Raw genomic sequence first — 17,349 nt, forward strand, 5'->3', positions numbered from 1 at the left:
GGCAGTGAGCTATGATGATGCTACTGCACTCCAGCAGGGGTGACAGAGCGAGACTCTGTCTCAAAAAAAATAAAGACGTTATTAAAATTAATTGCACTTTTTTTTTTAACTTTTTCCACATGGCTACTTGAAAATTTAAATTTACACATGTGATTCACCTTTGTCTGTTGGACAGTGCTGAATTAGAGAAAAAACTTCAACAGGCAAAATAATAAAGATGACACTGGGTACATGTGTGAATGTGCAGACTTCCTGTGGCCCTGGGGCCTGTGCTCATTAACTGAGACCTCAGACAAATGTCAGCTTGGCACCCTTGTCCCTGGGCCTGGCTGGGCTATACCGACGTACCCGAACTCTGCCACCCAGGTTCTCAGGCTCGATTTCAGTAAACACCACACGGCGCGAGGCACACCCATACACACGACCTCACTCAGTCCTCAACGTACCACAACTCTGCGCAGCAGTGATGACAACCTCATCTATGAGTCATGAGACAACTGCTACCCATATGAGCACTTCCCATGGGCTGGTGCCGTTCTAAAAGCTTTGCATACGTTCACCGACGCAGAGCTAAACACGGTACTGACACCTATGCCATGAAACGGGTGCCCACGTTGTACCAACAACGAAGCCAAGACACAGAAACATTAAGGAACTCACCCAAGGTCACACGGCTCCCAAGTGGTAGGTCTGGGACTCAAATCTGGGCAGTCTGGCTCCAGAGCCTGGGTTCTCAATCACTACACTGTACAGGCTCTGACAGAGGAGGAACAAAACCCAGGCCTCATTCCACCACCTCTCCCAACACAGAACCATCTAGAACAATCTTAGAAGCAATAACCAAGCAGAGGGGGCTTCAGAGTGATGGCAAGTCCCCAAATCTTCACAACTCTCCTCAAACAAAGGTGCCAGGGCTTTCAGTGAGGGCATCTATGGCAAAAAATTCCCCAGACACAGAAGTGACGTCCACGGGTCCCTGGAACACTGAGCAGTGGAGGGGACACAGCAGGGGCCCTGAGTGGCGCCAGACCTCTGGGCCTGCCCTGCTCCCTGGGACTGGGCTTTAATTCTACTCTAGGAGCTTAGGTTTCGGGTTTGAAGCCATCAAAACATCAAATTAAAAGGCAAAGAGAAATTGCTGTAGACAGGCACCCCGACAGTGGCCAGGAAGGGCGCTGGCAGAAAAGAAAGAAAAATCCACCCTGTGAACAGGCACAGAAACACCCAAGGCACAGCTCCCCCGGGACCAGGCCATGTACAGTGGGGACAACCAGCCTCAGTCTCCTTGGTGGCCCAGAGGACAGCACTGTCTACTCTGCTCAGAGCACAGTGAGGCCAAAGCACTAGCCAAGACCGAGACGAGGGAACAGGCTGTCTCCATCCCTGGAAATTGGAAAGGCCCTTCTGGAGGCAGCGTGCCTGTGCGCAGCAAAAGTCCTAAAGACGAGCAGCCCCTGAAAACTGACCATTTTCTTCTGGGAATTTGTCCAAAGGAAATAATCAGAGGCGTGTGCAAGGAGGGACACAATAAACAGTATTCCCTGGTGCAGCCCTCGGAACAACGACTAATACTGGATGGGTGCTCACCATGTGTCAGCCCTGCTCTAAGCACACCGCACGTGGGACCTTATCAGTGCTCGGCACCATCGAGACACAGGCGGTGGCTTTGTTACGATCCCTCCACCTCAGGTGAGGAAACTGAGGCACAGAAAATCTCACCCCTCCGCACACGATCTCTTTCAATTATCAGCTCCTTGGGGGCTCCAAGGGAGCAAAATCCAAGTGCTGCACGGCAAAGGCCGGCTCTGAACAGAGCCCACAGACTCCTGCTCAGGTCCTCACTTGACAGGACCCCAGGCCACAGAGCCAAGCTTGAGACGGCTCCAAATATCCACTCACAGGGTCACAGCTGGTTGCACAGACATAGCCAGAATGTGACTCTAGGAAGACAGGCCCAGAGCTGTGGGTGCCTTGCCCGAGTTCTCACAGCCAGTTGGTGGCAGAGCAGGGACGAGAACTCCCAGCCTGGGGAGCCGGCAAACAAACACGCAAATCAGTACAGGAGCCTCCTTTCCTGACTCTGTGAATCTCCGGCTCCCCATTCGCCCTGTGAAGCGTTTTCCACAAAATCCCACTGTTGCCGTGATACACTAGTGATATCGAATCGATCAAAGAGTAGCTGACAGAAGAAAGTCTAGAAGGCCGCACACCAGACTGCTAACAGCAGACGCATCCGGGGAGAGAGGAGGCCAGTGCAGCCACATCCCTTCTACTTCCTTCTACACTTCAATGGGTCGTAACAAGCATGTATTTACTTTAGTCACTTAAATATTTAAATGAAATTTTTAAAAAACAATATTTTAAAGCATTTCTCGAGCAAGCATCTACCTACTGTATGCTACATCCACACTGCTCCTGGGAGGGAGAGACACTTCAGAGAGCCGCCATTCAGTGGGAGATTCGAGACATCAGAAGAAAACTGTAGCAAGGAAGAGGAGTCCCAATTCACCCTTAAATCATACTCTAAACTCTTCTAAAACTCAGGTCAGTTTGACTCTCACAAAATTTCCTTTAGAAGCAACTTATAAGGGCTGATGGGTGTGGCCCACCACAATGAGATAGTCCATTCTGCGAGGGGAACACCACCAGACCTGGAGTCAGAAAACCAGGTAAAATCCCTGGTTCTAATACTCGCCTCGTGGCCTCGGGAAAGTTACTTAATCTAAATCCTAAACTATCTCACTTGCAAAATGGAGATGACACTTGCAAACCTAAAAAAGAGCCTCCTCTGGGAAAATAAACGGTGAGCTGCAAAGTGCAGCAAAGCTTTGAGCCTCATTCCAATCTCCAGCGGATGGCGGCAGAGGACACGGAGCAGTGGGGCAGAGCCCCCGAGCAACCTCTGCACCTGCACGCAGGCAGTCCCTTCCCCGCCTCAGCTCCAGGCTCCAAGATGAGCTGCCTGTAACCCTCGGCCTGTACTGGGCCGCAGGAGGAAAGCAATCTGATCTGACTAATTTCGAGTTACTTGCATAGTAAAAAGAATGAGGGCAGCATTTGGGCAATGCCACGTGGGGTCACAGGAGTTCTCAGAGGGGCGCCTGGCTCCCCCTAGCCTTAGCTACCCCAAGTTATTCCTGCTTTCCAAGAAGGGCGCCTCGCCCCCCTCCTCTGAGGCAGAGGTGAGCTGACCGCTGGTGGACGGCTCAGGAGCGTCAATCAACAGTGTGGCGTGGGCACTGAGCAGCCAGTGACAGCCTCCTCAGAGGTTAACACTCCCCTGACACCCCGGCTCCTACAGGGCAGGATGAGGCACCATCTCACATGGCTTCTTGGAACATGGGGAGGTAGAAGTAAACACACACAGGAGAAAGCATCAAAACTCCTTCACCGGGTTCCTGCCTGCCTGGGGCCGCAGCACCAACTCACTGCTCCCCGAACACCTAGTACGCAACGCACTGTGTGCTTCCCGGCCCGCCGCCTTGGGGATCTGTTCCCTCTGCATGGGAAACCTCCTGAGCCCCAGGCCTGGCACACATTTGATAAACAAAATAAATGATATAGGACGACAGCCAGGTGGTACATAGGGACAAGGATTGCTTCCTTTGTGTGGTGTCATCACATGGGAGGAGCCAGAGCTCAGTGACCATGAATGGGGCAAGGGAGCTTTCCCACCACACTCAACCCTGAGCTTAGGCAGCCTGAGGACAGCTGGGTAGGTCTTCCCATCTCCCCTTCTGACCCTGAGGAAAAGGTCTTCTAGTTTTTTTGTGACAGGATCTCACTCTGTTGCCCAGGCCACAGTGCCGTGGCATGATCATAGCTCACTGCAGCTTTCAATTCCTGAGTTCAAGGGATCCTTCTGTCTCAACCTCTCAGGCTGCTGGGACTACAGGTACACATCACCACATCCAGCTACATTTTTAAATTTTTTGTAGAGATGGGGGTCTTACTATGTTGCCCAGGTTGGTCTTGAATGCCTGGCCTCAAGTGATCCTTCCAACTTGACCTCCCAAAGTGCTGGGATTACAGGTGTGAGCCACTGCGCTGGGCCAGGAAAGCCACTGCGCTCACTCGTCTTGACGAGGCTTCCCAAGTCTGACCTTTGCCCTGGTGTCCTGAAAATCTGGGCTTTGTTCCTCCCACTCTCAGTATCCCGCTGGCACCTCCTACAGGCTGAGCTCTTCTCCCCACGTGCACCAAGCCCAGACCTTCTGACCCCTTCTTCCCACTCCTCCCCTTTGATCACCTGTTTTCCACCATGCTAGATGCAACTGGGCCACACAGTAGGAGCTAAATAAATGTATCTGGAACAAACGCAGCTTTCCCCGGCTACTAGCACCCACACGGATATCTTCTTTTTCAGAGTTCCTAGAACCCTTGTGTGCAAAGTCCTATATAAGCAACCCCGCCCCCACCACTCATTCCTTAAACCAGCTAATTGCCAGAATGGCCCGCGAGGGTTACAGATGTAGTAGATCCCGGACCTGGCCCGGACCTCCCCAGTCAGAGTCCTTGGAGGAAGCCTCGGCAACAGGTCCAGCATGCCCGCAGGTGGGGCTTATGGGCCAGGCTGGGGAACGTGCACCTGAGGACCAGTGAGAAAGGCAAATTGACTCACGAGAGAGCGCCCCTGGCTCTAAAACGCATACCACTGTTCCCATCCTCCCGGATTGAATCACAGGACAAACAGGAAAAAAGACACAAAACCCCAGGCAAGCAAGGGTGTGGGCTGGGGGGTGGCCCTCTCACTGCTGCTCTGAGCCCCCAACCAACATCCCGCCCACAGGCCCCTTCTCGGTCTAGCCTTGGGTCAACTCGTCTCCAGTTAGCCCCTTTAGGATGTCACCAAGCCCACAGCCCAGGGCAAGCAGGCAATCTGTGCACGGGATGAGCAAGCCTAGGAGGCCAGCTGGAAGCTCAAAGGAACTTCACCGGGTTGGTTTGTTTGTTTTTTTCCAAAAAAAAAAAAGCCCTAGGGGGAAAACAAAGCGGAAACTCCAGCAAGTCTTCCAGCTGACGAAGCCCGGTCCTGGCACGCACAACAGTTGCCATATGGCACACAGACACAGTCACCTCCACTTCCAGGCCCCGTGCCCCTCAGGAACCTGGGGCTCCAGGCCCTCCCTGGGACCAACCCTCCCCTGTGCACACTCACCAGCCAGCAGGCCTTTCCAGGCCACCTGCCCCAGCCCTGGGACTGCTTCTCCCAACAGCTTCTCCGAGCTCCTGACTGGCCTAGTCCGGCCTCTATGTTTCACACACCCAGTGTCCCCCCTTCTGGACTGCATCCCTCTCTCCAGGACGCAGCCAGGAGATCCCAGCAAGTCAGACGAGCACTGTTCCCTGGAGAGAGCTGAGCTGGGAGCCAGGAGCCGGGCTCCCTCCCTTCTCTGAGCCTCAGTTTCCCCACCAGTGAGTTGAGGGTGGCTCAGAGGTTCTGCACGTGGTGGCGCCTTCTAACTCTGTCCCAGCTCATGGCTTTACTTCTTCCACTCCCTAAGACCAACTGATGGACAGGTTTTCTCCTTCCTTGGCCTTTGGTGGGAAAGGAACTTTCCAAAATGGTCTGCCTCCTCTCAAATCCTGTCATGAAACACAGGAAAGCCGACCGTCCCCTGCTTCCTCCTGTTCTGGACATGGTGTCAGAGGTGACTGAGAGCAGTAGAGGACAGGAGGCCCGGGCGCCCACCGCACTTCCTCAGTGCCAAACAGTCCTGACTGTACCTCCCAAGTCACCTTCAGAGCTGGGATGAACCCTTCACTGAAGTCTTAACCCAGTAAAGGAGACTTTGTTGCGCACCCTGCAAATGTCATCTCTTTCCACTGACAGGCTCGCGTCCCCCCCTGGGAAGCACAGGATCCGGCTCCCAGGTCTGCCGGGCCCTAGGGGGGCCTCAGTCTCAGTCCAGGCTCAGAGTGAGTTTGGAAACGCCCCAGAAAATCCGTGCCTCTCTCTCCTCCGAGAAGGAAGATGGGGACGCTGCTTCACAGGACAGAAGCAATATGGTTTGGCAGATGGAGAGGGCTTCTATTGCAGGAAGGATATGGGGCAGAAACTGGAGGAGCGGTTTTTTTTTTCTTTTGAAGGCTGCCTACAGCAAAAAAGCTGGGGTGACCGAATAGGGAAGCAACAGGGGTGAGGTGAGTAAGAAAGACGAGCTCCAGGAGAGAGGATGGGAGAACCCAGCAGGGACCAGGGGAGGGATGACAGAGTTGAGAACACACGTGTGAGCGGCAGCTGGGTCAGTCTGGTGACAATGAGACATCGGGTCCCAGGATTTCACAATAGTGATGCTGAGCTTCCAGGCCAAGCAGATGGGACCATGGGGCATTTCCAAATTGCAAGGGGAAGTTGGCCAGGGGAAGGGCTCTAGCAGGGGGAATTCCGCCCGTCACGTTGAATTTAAGATGGAGGCAAAAAACCCAAGTGCATCCCAGGAATCATGGCCTTCCCATCACAGAAGGCTTCCAACAGAGATGCCCAGCTGGGGAGGAGAGACCAGCTGATCCCGCCTCTCCCTGCTCTGAGAAGGGCTCTGTAGCGGACGCTTCTGGGCTGGCCCGAGGGTCTCTTCACCGTCCAGAAGGAGCTGGGGGGAGGTAATCTGGGAGTTGATCAGGAATTTCTTTACTTCCTCTGCCCCCAGCCCACCTGGAAGTTCATGGCTCCAGAGCCGTGGGGCCAGAGGAACAGTGAAGTTGCAGCAAATGGTACCTCTCCTCACTCCACCCCCTTCAGATCTAGAAGGAAAAATTGGTCATCTGCTCTCTTTGGGGCCCCAGGCTCACACAAATGCTATCTCAGGGTCCCCAGCCACAGCAGTGATTCAGGCCATTTACTCAGATCCACGTTAATGAGTTTTTGCTGTCACCTAATTAGTTCACAGCGAAACAAGCCTTGAGAGAAAAGAAATAAGAGTGGGTGGGGGAAAGGACAGAAGGAAGTCAGACTGGCATGTCACAGCACAAAGGCAGGATTGCAGTTCCACATGGGGTCCTCTACTCCCAAGAGACCCCATACTCCTTCCCCAGCTATGGGGACCTCAGAAAGCAGACAGGGGATGTTCAAGTGTAGAGCATCACACAAGAAGGGGCAGTGCAGCGCTAACTGTAAGGCCCCAGTAGTGGATAGGCCCCTGCCCACAACACCCTGTGACAGCAAAAAGCCTTGGCTCTTGCTGCATTTCTACTAAGACGGAACCCACCACCTGCTGGTGGGCGTCCCCCTTCAAACAGAACTGGAGGCGGAAGCAGATGGTCCAAGGCGAGGCCCATCTGTCCGCGAGCCCTCGAAGGTCACCATGCCACTGGCTGCCTGCGGGTGCGACCAGCCCTTACCACACCAGAGGTCGTGGGGCATCTGCCAGCAGCGTGTCCCCACTTCCTACGGCCCTCGGCAGCCGAAAGTCCAGGGCCCAAGAGCCCAGAGAAAGGGGCGCTGGGCAGCACAGTGGCCCGGGGTTTCCCGTCCTCGGACGCTGGGTGCGGCGTTCCTTGGAGGTCAGTCAACGCCCTGCAGCCCCGCGCCTGCCTCCGGAGCTAGCAGCTGCAGGTGCGCGGCGGGCGCGGAACCCGGCGAAGGCGCCGATGGACAGTCCGGTGCCTCCCACGCGGTCGCTGAGCCCCAGCACCGCGCCAGGCCCAGCCCTCCCCCGCTTGGCCTCAGCAGCGTGGCGGGTGTGCGTCGGGAGAGGCCGCCGCGGCGAGCGCCACCCTCCGGGGCCCGCGGGCGCTAGGCCCGGGAACACTGCCATCCACTAACGGGAGGCTCTGAACCTCCGCCCCACTGCGGGGCAGGGCCCAGGCAGCGGCGGCGAAGTCTCCCCGGTCGCGGCCCCACCTCCGGGCCCGTCGAGGCCCTATGCCGCGCCCACCCTCCCTGGCGATGCCTGACCGGATCTGGCCCCAGCCCCCCGGGGCGACACCACCTTCGCGCCTGAAGCAGAAAACGTTTCCCCTGGCCCCAAAGTGTCCCTGGACGAGATATAGCGAAGCCTGATCGCCGGCTCTGCAGCGCCGATCAGCAAACCGCGTGGCTCCGACCTCAGGCGCGCGAGGACCCCCGCCAAGGAGAGCGTGGCCGGGCCAGGCTGTGGACCCTTGGCCAGCTCTAGAGGGGCCACCGCACCCCGGCTACCGCAGCCCCCGGCTCCGCTCACCCTCGATGGAGATGACGTGCTCCCGGATCTGGTTCTGCAAAGCCAAATCCTCGATGCGCTCGATCAGGTCGTAGATGGCGTAGATATTGGGATGCACGGACTCGAAGCGCTGGATCTCGGCCCGGATGGCCGCAGAGTTGGAGAGTGCGAACTGCTGGGGGGGCCCGCTGGCCAGCTGCTGCGAGGGGCCGCCGCCGCCCCCGGCCCCGGGCCCCGCGCCGCCGAACTGCCCGCCGCCACCCGCGCCGCCGCCGCCGCCCCCCGGAGCCGCCAGGCTCTGCTGCTGCTGCGGGCTCTGCCCCCCGCCTGCCTGGAAGTTCATGGCTCCGGAGCCGCGGGGCCCGAGACGGGCCCGGTCAGGGCCCGGGGCGGCGCGGCGGCGGCGAACGGGCGCGCGGGGCTGGCGAGGCCGGCGGGGCCGGGACTACTGGGCCGGCGGCGCGGGGCTAGTGCATGGGGGCCGGGTCCAGGGGCCGAAGCCACGAGGCGCCGCCGCGCACGCTGTGGCCGCCGCTGCTGGGCGCTTCCCGGCGCCGCGATCCCGCTGCCTAGACGCAGGCTCCAGCGGCAACAACAACGGTACCGGGAGCGCGCGGCCCGGGCCCTCCCCCCGCGTCATGCGCACGCACCGCCGCCCCCGCCGGCTCCGGCACACGCAACCCGAGCCCCCTCCCCGCCGCCCCCGCCCTCGTCCCTCCTGCGCGCCGGCCCAGCGCCCCCGCCCCTCGCTAGCTTGCCCGCTCCGTAACCACCACCCCCGGGCCGCACTACAGCCCCGGCGCCCGGCCCCTCCCACCCAGCCTCGGCCCTTCCGCCTCCTGACCCGCCCCAACCCACACCGCCTGGAGGGCCACCCGCTCGCGGGGGGCAGCTGCCCCGGCCCCCTCCCGGGCCCAGCTGTCGCTTTCGCCTCCCTGCTCTGATCTGGGCGGGGTGTCCGGTCTCTGGGCTATGCCCAAACAGTGCCCTGCGCCGGATGGTGCTGATGAACGCGACTGATTGGCCCAGGAGCCCGCCGAGGCCCAGCTGCTCCTAGCTTACAGTGTCCTGCCTTCAGTATGGCACAGGCTTCCCTGTCCCCAGGCCCCGAGGTCAACCCTAGAGACCACCCCGTCGTCGGGGTTCTCTCCCTGGCTTTCTGCCCCGGCTCTCCACTGCTGGCTGCAGCTCAGAGGCTCGGATGGATTCTTGGCACCTATTTCCAGTTCTCCCTGAGCACTTCATCGGTGAGCCCCTGGAAATGACACTTTGAACAACAACGTCCCGACTCTTATCCTCTTGTGACTGGCCTCTCCTAAAAGTCACCCCCCTGTCCCCCGGACTGGGGGGCTTCGTTTAATGCTGCCCGACCCCAGTGGTACATAGAGGAGAAGAGGAAGGAATCAAATATGCCTTTTCGTCCCTGACCCACCCCGTTCAGGAGACTCACTAGGGTCTACGTGGCTCTCTTAATTTTCCTTGTCCTCACTCCCTTGTCCATCCTGTCCTTCCACTCTTTCTGGGGCCAGGGAGCTCCCTTCAATGTCCCAGTTACCAGAGCATTCCCATTGCCAAGGCTGTCTGCAGTTCTAGGTGTGCCCCCCACCCCTCAACACACACACACACACACACACACACACACACACACACACACACACATTTCCTAAAATCCACCAGAGGGGGCATGTGCAGTGCAGTGGCCCCAGCCACTGAATCTGCCAAAGATATAGCAGGATATCTGCTACACCCGGATATCCTTAGAGACAGCTGACACATGTCATTCTTTTTACACACATTTTCACTTCCCAGGCCAACCTGGACCTTTTCCTGGCATAAAGTTGTCCATCATTTGATTACTCACACAACTTGGTCCCAGTACCAAACCAATCACCATTCCTAAGTTTCTTGAAACTTCCAAAGAACCAGGTGCAAGGTAATCAACCCGTGAGGTATCCTGTGCTCCTGAAGGATGCAGGTTTCTGTCTACCTGTATGACCTTAAGGACCCTCTCTGGGCTTCATTTGCAAAACACAGTGGTTGAACAGAAAACCTAGCTGTGACATTCTATAATTTTAAAAGCAACATTCAACATCCCTTTTATTTATTCATTTATTTATTATTTATTATTTATTTTTTTGAGACAGAGTCTCACTAGTTGTTGCCTGGGCTAGAGTACCATGGTGTCAGCCTAGCTCACAGCAACCTCAAACTCTTGGGCTCAAGCCATCCTCCTGCCTCAGCCTCTCAAGTAGCTGGGACTACAGGCATGTGCCACCATGCCCGGCTAATTTTTTTTTTTATATATATTTTTAGTTGTCCAGCTAATTTTTTCTATTTTTAGTAGAGACGGGGTCTAGCTGTTGCTCAGGCTGGTCTCAAACTCCTGAGCTCAGATGATCCGCCAGCCTCTGCCTTCCAGAGTGCTAGGATTACAGGCGGGAGCCACCGCAGCTGGCCTCAACATCCCCTTTAGATGCCTAATTAGAACTCACAGGAAGAAGTTGCACCAGGTACACCTGCCAAAAGAGATGCTGAGGGTAAAGCGTTGCCCAGCAAGCAGCACACACCTGTTTTAGCACTGATGGGCTATCTACGTATCTGTCCTCTATTAGTATATGAGTCACATGTGGGCAGGAAGAGGATCTGCTTCACCGTTGTATTCCCAGCATCTTGCACAATGCCTGGCATGTAGTGTATATTTGATAAATGTCTATGTAATGAATGAATGGAAGGGAAAGAACTAGAGATAAGTTAGTTCTGTACCTTATAAATCTAAACTGACATTCTCAAAGCAACATTTGGGGCACTTGCTGCCACAAGTAGGCATGAGCTATGGGAAGACTAGGGTAGATTATTTTTAATCAAGACTGGCCTGTAAAATCCAGGATGTGAAATCTCTGTGGCTACAGGAGCCCAGAGGAAAATCCACAGAAATCCACAGGCCAGGTTGGTACTCAACATTCTCTACACAGTAACACGTTAAGGACCTGGTTTCTGAGCCCAGGTTTGGATAGAGGGAATGTACTAATACTAGGTGAGCAAACATCTATGTGACCCATAGATGACCCATACATAGTTTTCATATTTTTAAATAAAACCATCTGATTTCTTCCTTATGATTGACCTACAAGATATGTTCTAGGAAGGAAGAAACATCCTCAAAGAGATTCAATAACCCACGCAAGGTTATATAGTTGATAAGCACAGGATAAGGGACCAAGATTTGTGCTTGGTTCCAAAGTTCATGCTTCTTTCACAGTCCTGCAGGGGCAAGGTGGAGGAGGGGACCAGGGAAAGCGGCAACCCTGGGGACAGGTATGCTTAGACAGCCTGGTTGGACAGCCTACGGGTACTGGTCTTTGGGCTGAAGTCAATTTGGGAGTGCAAGGTGCCTCCTGGCATCCTTGCTGACATAAGGATTGGCCTGGGTAAGGGCCACCTGAGTTCCCCAGAGCTTCATCACTGCAGCACCAATACGGTCACTCTGACGTGTTCCAGATGACGTTGGTGTCTAGAGTGACAGAGGCCCGGGCTGCTCGCGGGGAAGGGAGCGGGTCCTGCTGCCGCCCAAACCTCTGGGGACTAGCATAACCCCCAAAGCCGCCCCCGCCGGCAGCCAGGCGGTCAGCCAGAGTCAGGGAAAGCCCGCCGAGCCTCGCACGTAGGTCCGCAGGGCAGCGGGCAGGGACAGCGCAGCGCCAGACTACAAGTCCCACAATGCCCCGGGCCGCGGCGGCAGGGAAGGAGGGATGCCTCAGGTGCCAGCGACCTCGGCTCCTCCAGCCCGGAAGTGCCCGAGGGGCCGAGATGGAGCTGGCTGAGCCGGGCGGTGAGTCCCCGCGCCACGACCGCGCCCACCCCGCCGCCCAGGGCCGCAGCTAGGCCCCGCTCGCCCCGCCCCGGGATCGCCGTGCCCTCCTGCGGCTCCGGGGGGCGGGCAGATGGGAGGGCTGACGAAGGAATGGAGGCGGGGAGGGTGAAGATCCGGGCGGGATCTGGGGTCTGGCGGCAGGCTGGGTTTGGAGAGGCTTCCAGACGAGGCGCAGAGTCGGGCTGCCGCGGGGTGGGGTCCGAGGGGACTAGGAAGGGGCCGAGTTGAGTGGGTGGCAATACTTGGAGGCTCCAGATTGCCAAAGGGCGGAGTTTGACGTTTGGTGTGGAGGAGGTTTGGGGAAGCAGCCCCCTGCCACGGGTGGGGTTTGGATAAATTGTAATGCGTGGGGGCAGGATGGGGGCCCATTTCCACACTTGAAGAAACTTCAGCGACAGATTAGATGAGCTGTGGAGTGAAGTAGGTGAAGCAGTGAACTTTAGGATGAAGTGGATGGAAGAATAGATAAGCTCTTTGGGGTGAAGTCTGGTGGGGGTTAAATTGGGGAGGCGGGGTCGCTTAGAAGGTCAAGGCCTTTATCTTGTGATAGGGTTTGGGTGAACTGGGGAGCTAGTTAACGACCTAGAACTCAGGTTACAGAGTTAGGACTTGGGATTTGGAGATGGGAAGAGACATGAAGAGGCAAGTTTCAGGCAACTGGGAGTCAGAGCAGTCTGTGCCTTGGGGTGGGTAAGGAAACAGAGAGATCAGGACTGTGGGAGAGTGTGGTGGGTGGAGGGCTCCTGACCAGGGAGCCCACCCTCACAGTTTCTTTGTACCTCTCCAGCTCAGTAGCACGGCGGGCAAGGCAGGCACCATGACCCTGATTGAAGGGGTGGGTGATGAGGTGACCATCCTTTTCTCGGTGCTTGCCTGCCTTCTGGTGCTGGCCCTTGCCTGGGTCTCAACACACACTGCTGAGGGTGCGGACCCACTGCCCCAGACCTCAGGGACCCCAACGTCAGCACAGCCCAGCGAAGCCATGGCAGCCACCAACAACATCAGAGGAGAGGCCCCAGGGGCTGAGACCCCCAGCCTGAGACACAGAGGTCAAGCTGCACAGCCAGAGCCTAGCCCAGGGGTCAGAGCAACACCGCCACCCCCGGACTCCCCACAGGAGCCCCTAGTGCTACGGCTGAAATTCCTCAATGATTCAGAGCAGGTGGCCAGGGTCTGGCCCCACGACACCATTGGCTCTTTGAAAAGGTAAGGGGGGAAGAGGGCAGGAGTGAAATGCTAAATAGGGTGGGAATGATCACAGCCACCAGAGAGATGAGACCTTCCCTTCATTCTAAGCTTCCCAAATCGCACACGATACTTGTTCCCCTTGGCAGACTGCCCCCTCAGAGGCCATGGCCCTGGTGGCATGTGGAGGGTGGAGTGTTGTTCTGGGGCGAAGGACTAGGGTTGCCTGAGGCCTGCTCTCTTACCCAGGTCCCTCTCTCCTCAGGACCCAGTTTCCAGGCCGGGAACAGCAGGTACGACTCATCTACCAAGGGCAGCTGCTAGGAGACGACACCCAGACCCTGGGCAGCCTTCACCTCCCTCCCAACTGTGTTCTCCACTGCCACGTGTCCACGAGGGTCGGGCCCCCACATCCCCCCTGCCCCCCAGGCTCGGAGCCAGGATCCTCCGGGCTGGAAGTAGGCAGCCTCCTTCTGCCCCTGCTGCTGCTGCTGCTGCTGCTGCTCTGGTACTGCCAGATCCAGTACCGGCCCTTCTTCCCCCTGACGGCCACTCTGGGCCTGGCCGGCTTCACCCTGCTCCTCAGTCTGCTAGCCTTTGCCATGTACCGCCCGTAGTGCCTCCACGGTCTCTTGGCAGTGCTGCTGGCCCCTCCGGACCTTGCTCCCCGCGCCGTGGTGGGAGCTGCTGTCTGCCCAGGCCTGCCTCTCCGGCCTGCCTCTTTCCCCTAAGCTGGAGCCCAGCCCTGCGCCGCAGAGGACTCCGGGGAATGGCGGAGGCACCTCCCTGTGACCTCCATGGCTCTGGGCCACCTCCTGGGGCTGCTGGCCCTCAGCCCCCACTTACAGTCGGCTCCTCAGGGTCAGGCACCTGCTGTCACTGCCTGGGCCCTGGGCAGAGCCGGGCAACCTCCCTGGGCCCGTCTTAGTGTTCTGCCCGAGGACCCAGCCACCTCTTGTCCCTGACAGTTCCTTGGGTTGATTTAGGGACCTAAGGACTGCGGGAGGCTGGCGAAGGGGAGCTGAGAGGGGCAGAAGAGTTTTCTGGAACCTGTGCAAATTAAAGTAACTGTGAAGTTTTCTCTCTTGGTGTGTGTGTGCGTGTGTGGGGCCTGTGGGGCCGGGGAGCCCTTGCCCACTGGGAGGAAAGGGAGTGAAGGGCAGGGACTGGGCTAGGTCCTGACCTGCCTTCCCCTCGCCCCTCTCCAGTCGCCCGCCAGGCTTCAGCGTTTGGCTCTCTGGCCCCGCCCCCGGCTCTAGCCCCGCCCCGGCGCCGCGCGCGCACTTCCTGGACGCGGGGGCGGGGCTCACGGCGCCCTGGCTCGCAGCGCCTGCCGGGAGCCACGTCTCCGCTGGCTGAGTGCTGCGCGGGGATTGGCGTCCGGCGGCGCTCCGGGCTGCTGGGAAGATGGCGGACTCGGTGGCCCGCCGATGAGGAGGCCGCGGGGGGATCCCGGCACCCGGGTCCCGAGACCGACTGAGGGAGCGACCTGCGCGGGGCCCGGGGAGTCATGTAGGGGTGGCGCCTGCGTGGCGGGCAGCGGGAGGGCAGCGGGAGCTGGCGTTGACGGCGGTGGCCACGGTCTCCTGGCGTCCCTGGGCAGGGGTGGGTATGGGGGCTCCCGACCTCGGCGACTCCGCGCCATTGCAAAGCTGCGCGCTCGGGCCCCACGCGAGCTCTGCGAGGTGTGCACTGCATTCTCATCTCACGGGTGAAGAGACTTAGGCAGAGAGACGGAGAGGAAGTCCCTTGTCCAAGGTCATGCCGCTGGTAAGTGGGAGCGCCCAGCATGGATCCCAGCACCGTCCGGCCTCGGAGCCCGCGTTCCGCCCTCCGTGCCGCCGCCGCCGCCTCCTGCGGGAGGGGGAGGTGGTCGGAAGGGTGCTTTGCCAGGGTCACCTGGGCTCCAGACTGGCACGACCACTAACCGGGTTAATGACCTCGGGCTTAACTTAAGCGGCCTCTTCGCTGCTCTGGGCCTTGGTTTCTCCACCTGTGAAATGAAGTAATGCCCGCCCTGCCTACTTCTCGTGGGCGTGTGAGAAGCATTAGAGAAGATGATGCGTATGGCATTGCTTTGTAAATAGTGCTATGCTGAGCACACTGAAGGATTATGATTATAATTTCAAAAGAGTGGAAGGAGGCAGAGCAGCGGGTAGGGAAGAGGACCAGAGCAGTCACAAAAGGCTGCTCTGACCCCAGCCCCCTCTAGATGGGGAGTGAGGTAAAGTATAGATAGTAGGTATTTCTCCTTTTTGGAGAAAACCTCACACCCTTTTCTGGCCCGCCCCTCAGGGTCTCCATCACCCAACTCCATGCTTCGAGTCCTGCTCTCTGCCCAGGCCTCCCCGGCCCGGATGTGTGGCCTGCTGCTGATTCCGCCAGTACAGCCCTGCTGTTTGGGGCCCAGCAAGTGGGGGGACCGGCCTCTTGGAGGATGCCCCAATGCAGGCCCTATACAAGGGCTGCAGCGGCTTCTGGAGCAGGCAAGGAGCCCTGGGGAACTGCTGCGTTGGCTGGGCCAGAACCCCACCAAGGTGCGCGCCCACCACTATCCTGTGGCGCTTCGTCGTCTGGGCCAGCTCTTGGGGTCTCAGCCACGGCCCCCTCCTGTGGAGCAGGCCACACTGCAGGACTTGAGTCAGCTCATCATCCGAAACTGCCCCTCCTTTGACATTCACACCATCCACGTGTGTCTGCACCTTGCAGTCTTACTTGGTGAGGAGGGGCTTGAGGAGGGCATCGGGGGGCTGGGTGCTAATGGAAGAATAGAGAAAGAGAACAGTAGAGGACCCAAGTTCACAAAGACTCAACCTCTCAGGCTTTTGCCCAGGAACTGCACATATCCAGGTATACTTCCCTTCCTGTGATGGCAGACGTCATATGAGTTAAACATCCTTTCCAGCCTCACTAAGTCGCCACCCCAGATCCCTTCTATAATAGAGTGAACTTGGGAGCCACTACAATTTGTCAGTTGGCACACGATGAGAGACTTTTTGCCATCTTTGTGTAAGTAAGGTCTTCCCCACAGACTGTTCTGATACCTCATGTTCACACAATATTTTACATTTCTTCAGTGTTTGTACTTAAACTCTAGCACACCTTCCCACTCAGGAAATGGAGAGGAGAAAGATGGGGCATTCACTAACCCTGTGCTTAGAACAGAGCAGCATTGCTGTTACTAGGACTGCCTTTGACCTCTCCCTCTCAGGCTTTCCATCAGATGGGCCCCTGGTGTGTGCCCTGGAGCAGGAGCGACGGTTCCGCCTCCCTCCGAAGCCACCTCCCCCTTTGCAACCTGTCCTCCGTGGTGGGCAAGGGTTGGAAGCTGCTCTGAGCTGCCCCCGTTTCCTGCGGTATCCACGGCAGCAGCTGATCAGCAGCCTGGCAGGTGCTGGAGAGGGTTAAAAGCAAATTGGGGGGGTGCAGAGGAGGAGGAGAAAGATGGGCTGAATTGGAATTTAGCCAACTGGAGGTCTGGCCTGAGGGTCCAGTGTGATAGGCTGTTCTTCACAGAAGCGAGGCCGGAGGAACTGACTCCCCATGTGATGGTGCTCCTGGCCCAGCACCTGGCCCGGCACCGGTTGCGGGAGCCGCAGCTTCTGGAAGCCATTGCCCACTTCCTGGTGGTCCAGGAAGCCCAGCTCAACAGCAAGGTGGGCTTGCCTCCCACCTTCCCATGTTCCTCTGAGTCATCCTCAGCGACCTGGTCAAGCCCAGCCCCTTGTCCAGCTTGGTTGGCCTCCTCCTGCAGCACACACACCAGCAGGCTGCTTGCTCTGTCCCCTGGGGCCTCCATCTGTGCTCACTCTGGCTTGCTCTACACCCGTAACTAGCGAGTGTGCCTAGAGCGCTGCAGTTTTCCAAAGCACTCTTGGCACCATCCTAGCTTCGTCTGTCCCACTCCTCAAAGCCTCAGGGCCAGACCCCACAGAGATGTCCCCTCTGCTTGTTTGGTGATTAGTTTGCAGCTTACAACTGCTTATGCTGTTGAACTTGTGGTGTGTATGTTGGTGGTAGAAGGACTGTTCTGCTTTACAGCAATGTTACAAGCGTGAGGGCCAAGCCTCCCCAAGGCTCAGCATGCAAAACATACTGGAGAAATTTTTTTTTTTTTTTTTTGAGACAGAGTCTGTGTTGCCCGGGCTAGAG

The 17,349-nt window shown here is 57.7% G+C and overlaps 3 protein-coding genes across 8 annotated transcripts in view; 2 read left to right on the forward strand and 1 right to left on the reverse strand.

The window, feature by feature from the left end:
* The window catches only part of AGAP3 (ArfGAP with GTPase domain, ankyrin repeat and PH domain 3), a 56,376-nt gene extending 47,586 nt beyond the window's left edge, over positions 1 to 8,790 (reverse strand). For 2 of the 3 annotated variants that reach the window (XM_012662099.1, XM_012662102.1), the window contains exon 1: positions 8,163 to 8,790. In XM_012662099.1, the coding sequence (XP_012517553.1) occupies positions 8,163 to 8,484 (322 nt within the window). In that variant the 5' untranslated portion in view covers positions 8,485 to 8,790. The remainder of the gene's footprint in view (positions 1 to 8,162) is intronic. The other variant, XM_012662100.1, reaches the window with a different exon arrangement.
* Positions 8,791 to 11,863: 3,073 nt separating this feature from the next.
* Positions 11,864 to 14,278, forward strand: TMUB1 (transmembrane and ubiquitin-like domain containing 1). 2 transcript variants are annotated; one of them, XM_012662103.1, is made up of 3 exons: positions 11,864 to 11,970; positions 12,800 to 13,218; positions 13,463 to 14,278. In XM_012662103.1, the coding sequence occupies exons 2-3, from the start codon at positions 12,830 to 12,832 to the stop codon at positions 13,812 to 13,814; spliced, it is 741 nt and encodes a 246-aa protein (XP_012517557.1). In that variant the 5' UTR covers positions 11,864 to 11,970; positions 12,800 to 12,829; the 3' UTR covers positions 13,815 to 14,278. The 2 variants fall into 2 exon arrangements, with proteins under 2 accessions (XP_012517557.1, XP_012517558.1); XM_012662104.1 differs by lacking the exon at positions 11,864 to 11,970 and adding an exon at positions 12,132 to 12,432.
* A 241-nt stretch (positions 14,279 to 14,519) lies between these two features.
* FASTK (Fas-activated serine/threonine kinase) overlaps positions 14,520 to 17,349 on the forward strand; it is a 4,757-nt gene continuing 1,927 nt past the window's right edge. Inside the window, exons 1-4 of one of the 3 annotated variants that reach the window (XM_012662105.1) lie at positions 14,520 to 14,709; positions 15,493 to 15,915; positions 16,409 to 16,588; positions 16,714 to 16,853. In XM_012662105.1, coding sequence (XP_012517559.1) covers positions 14,628 to 14,709; positions 15,493 to 15,915; positions 16,409 to 16,588; positions 16,714 to 16,853 — 825 coding nt within the window. In that variant the 5' untranslated portion in view covers positions 14,520 to 14,627. Of the gene's footprint in view, positions 14,968 to 15,492; positions 15,916 to 16,408; positions 16,589 to 16,713; positions 16,854 to 17,349 lie in introns of all 3 variants that reach the window. The other 2 variants (XM_012662106.1, XM_012662107.1) reach the window with 2 other exon arrangements.

Source organism: Propithecus coquereli, unplaced genomic scaffold, assembly GCF_000956105.1.
Source record: "Propithecus coquereli isolate 6110/MARCELLA unplaced genomic scaffold, Pcoq_1.0 Scaffold75, whole genome shotgun sequence".
Taxonomy (NCBI): Eukaryota; Metazoa; Chordata; class Mammalia; order Primates; family Indriidae; genus Propithecus; species Propithecus coquereli.

Coding starts and splice junctions, on each gene's coding strand:
- TMUB1 (XM_012662103.1), top strand. CDS start 12,830: ATGACCCTGATTGAAGGGGTGGGTGATGAGGTGACCATCCTTTTCTCG. Junction 13,219..13,462: donor ACCATTGGCTCTTTGAAAAG/GTAAGGGGGGAA, acceptor CTCTCTCCTCAG/GACCCAGTTTCCAGGCCGGG.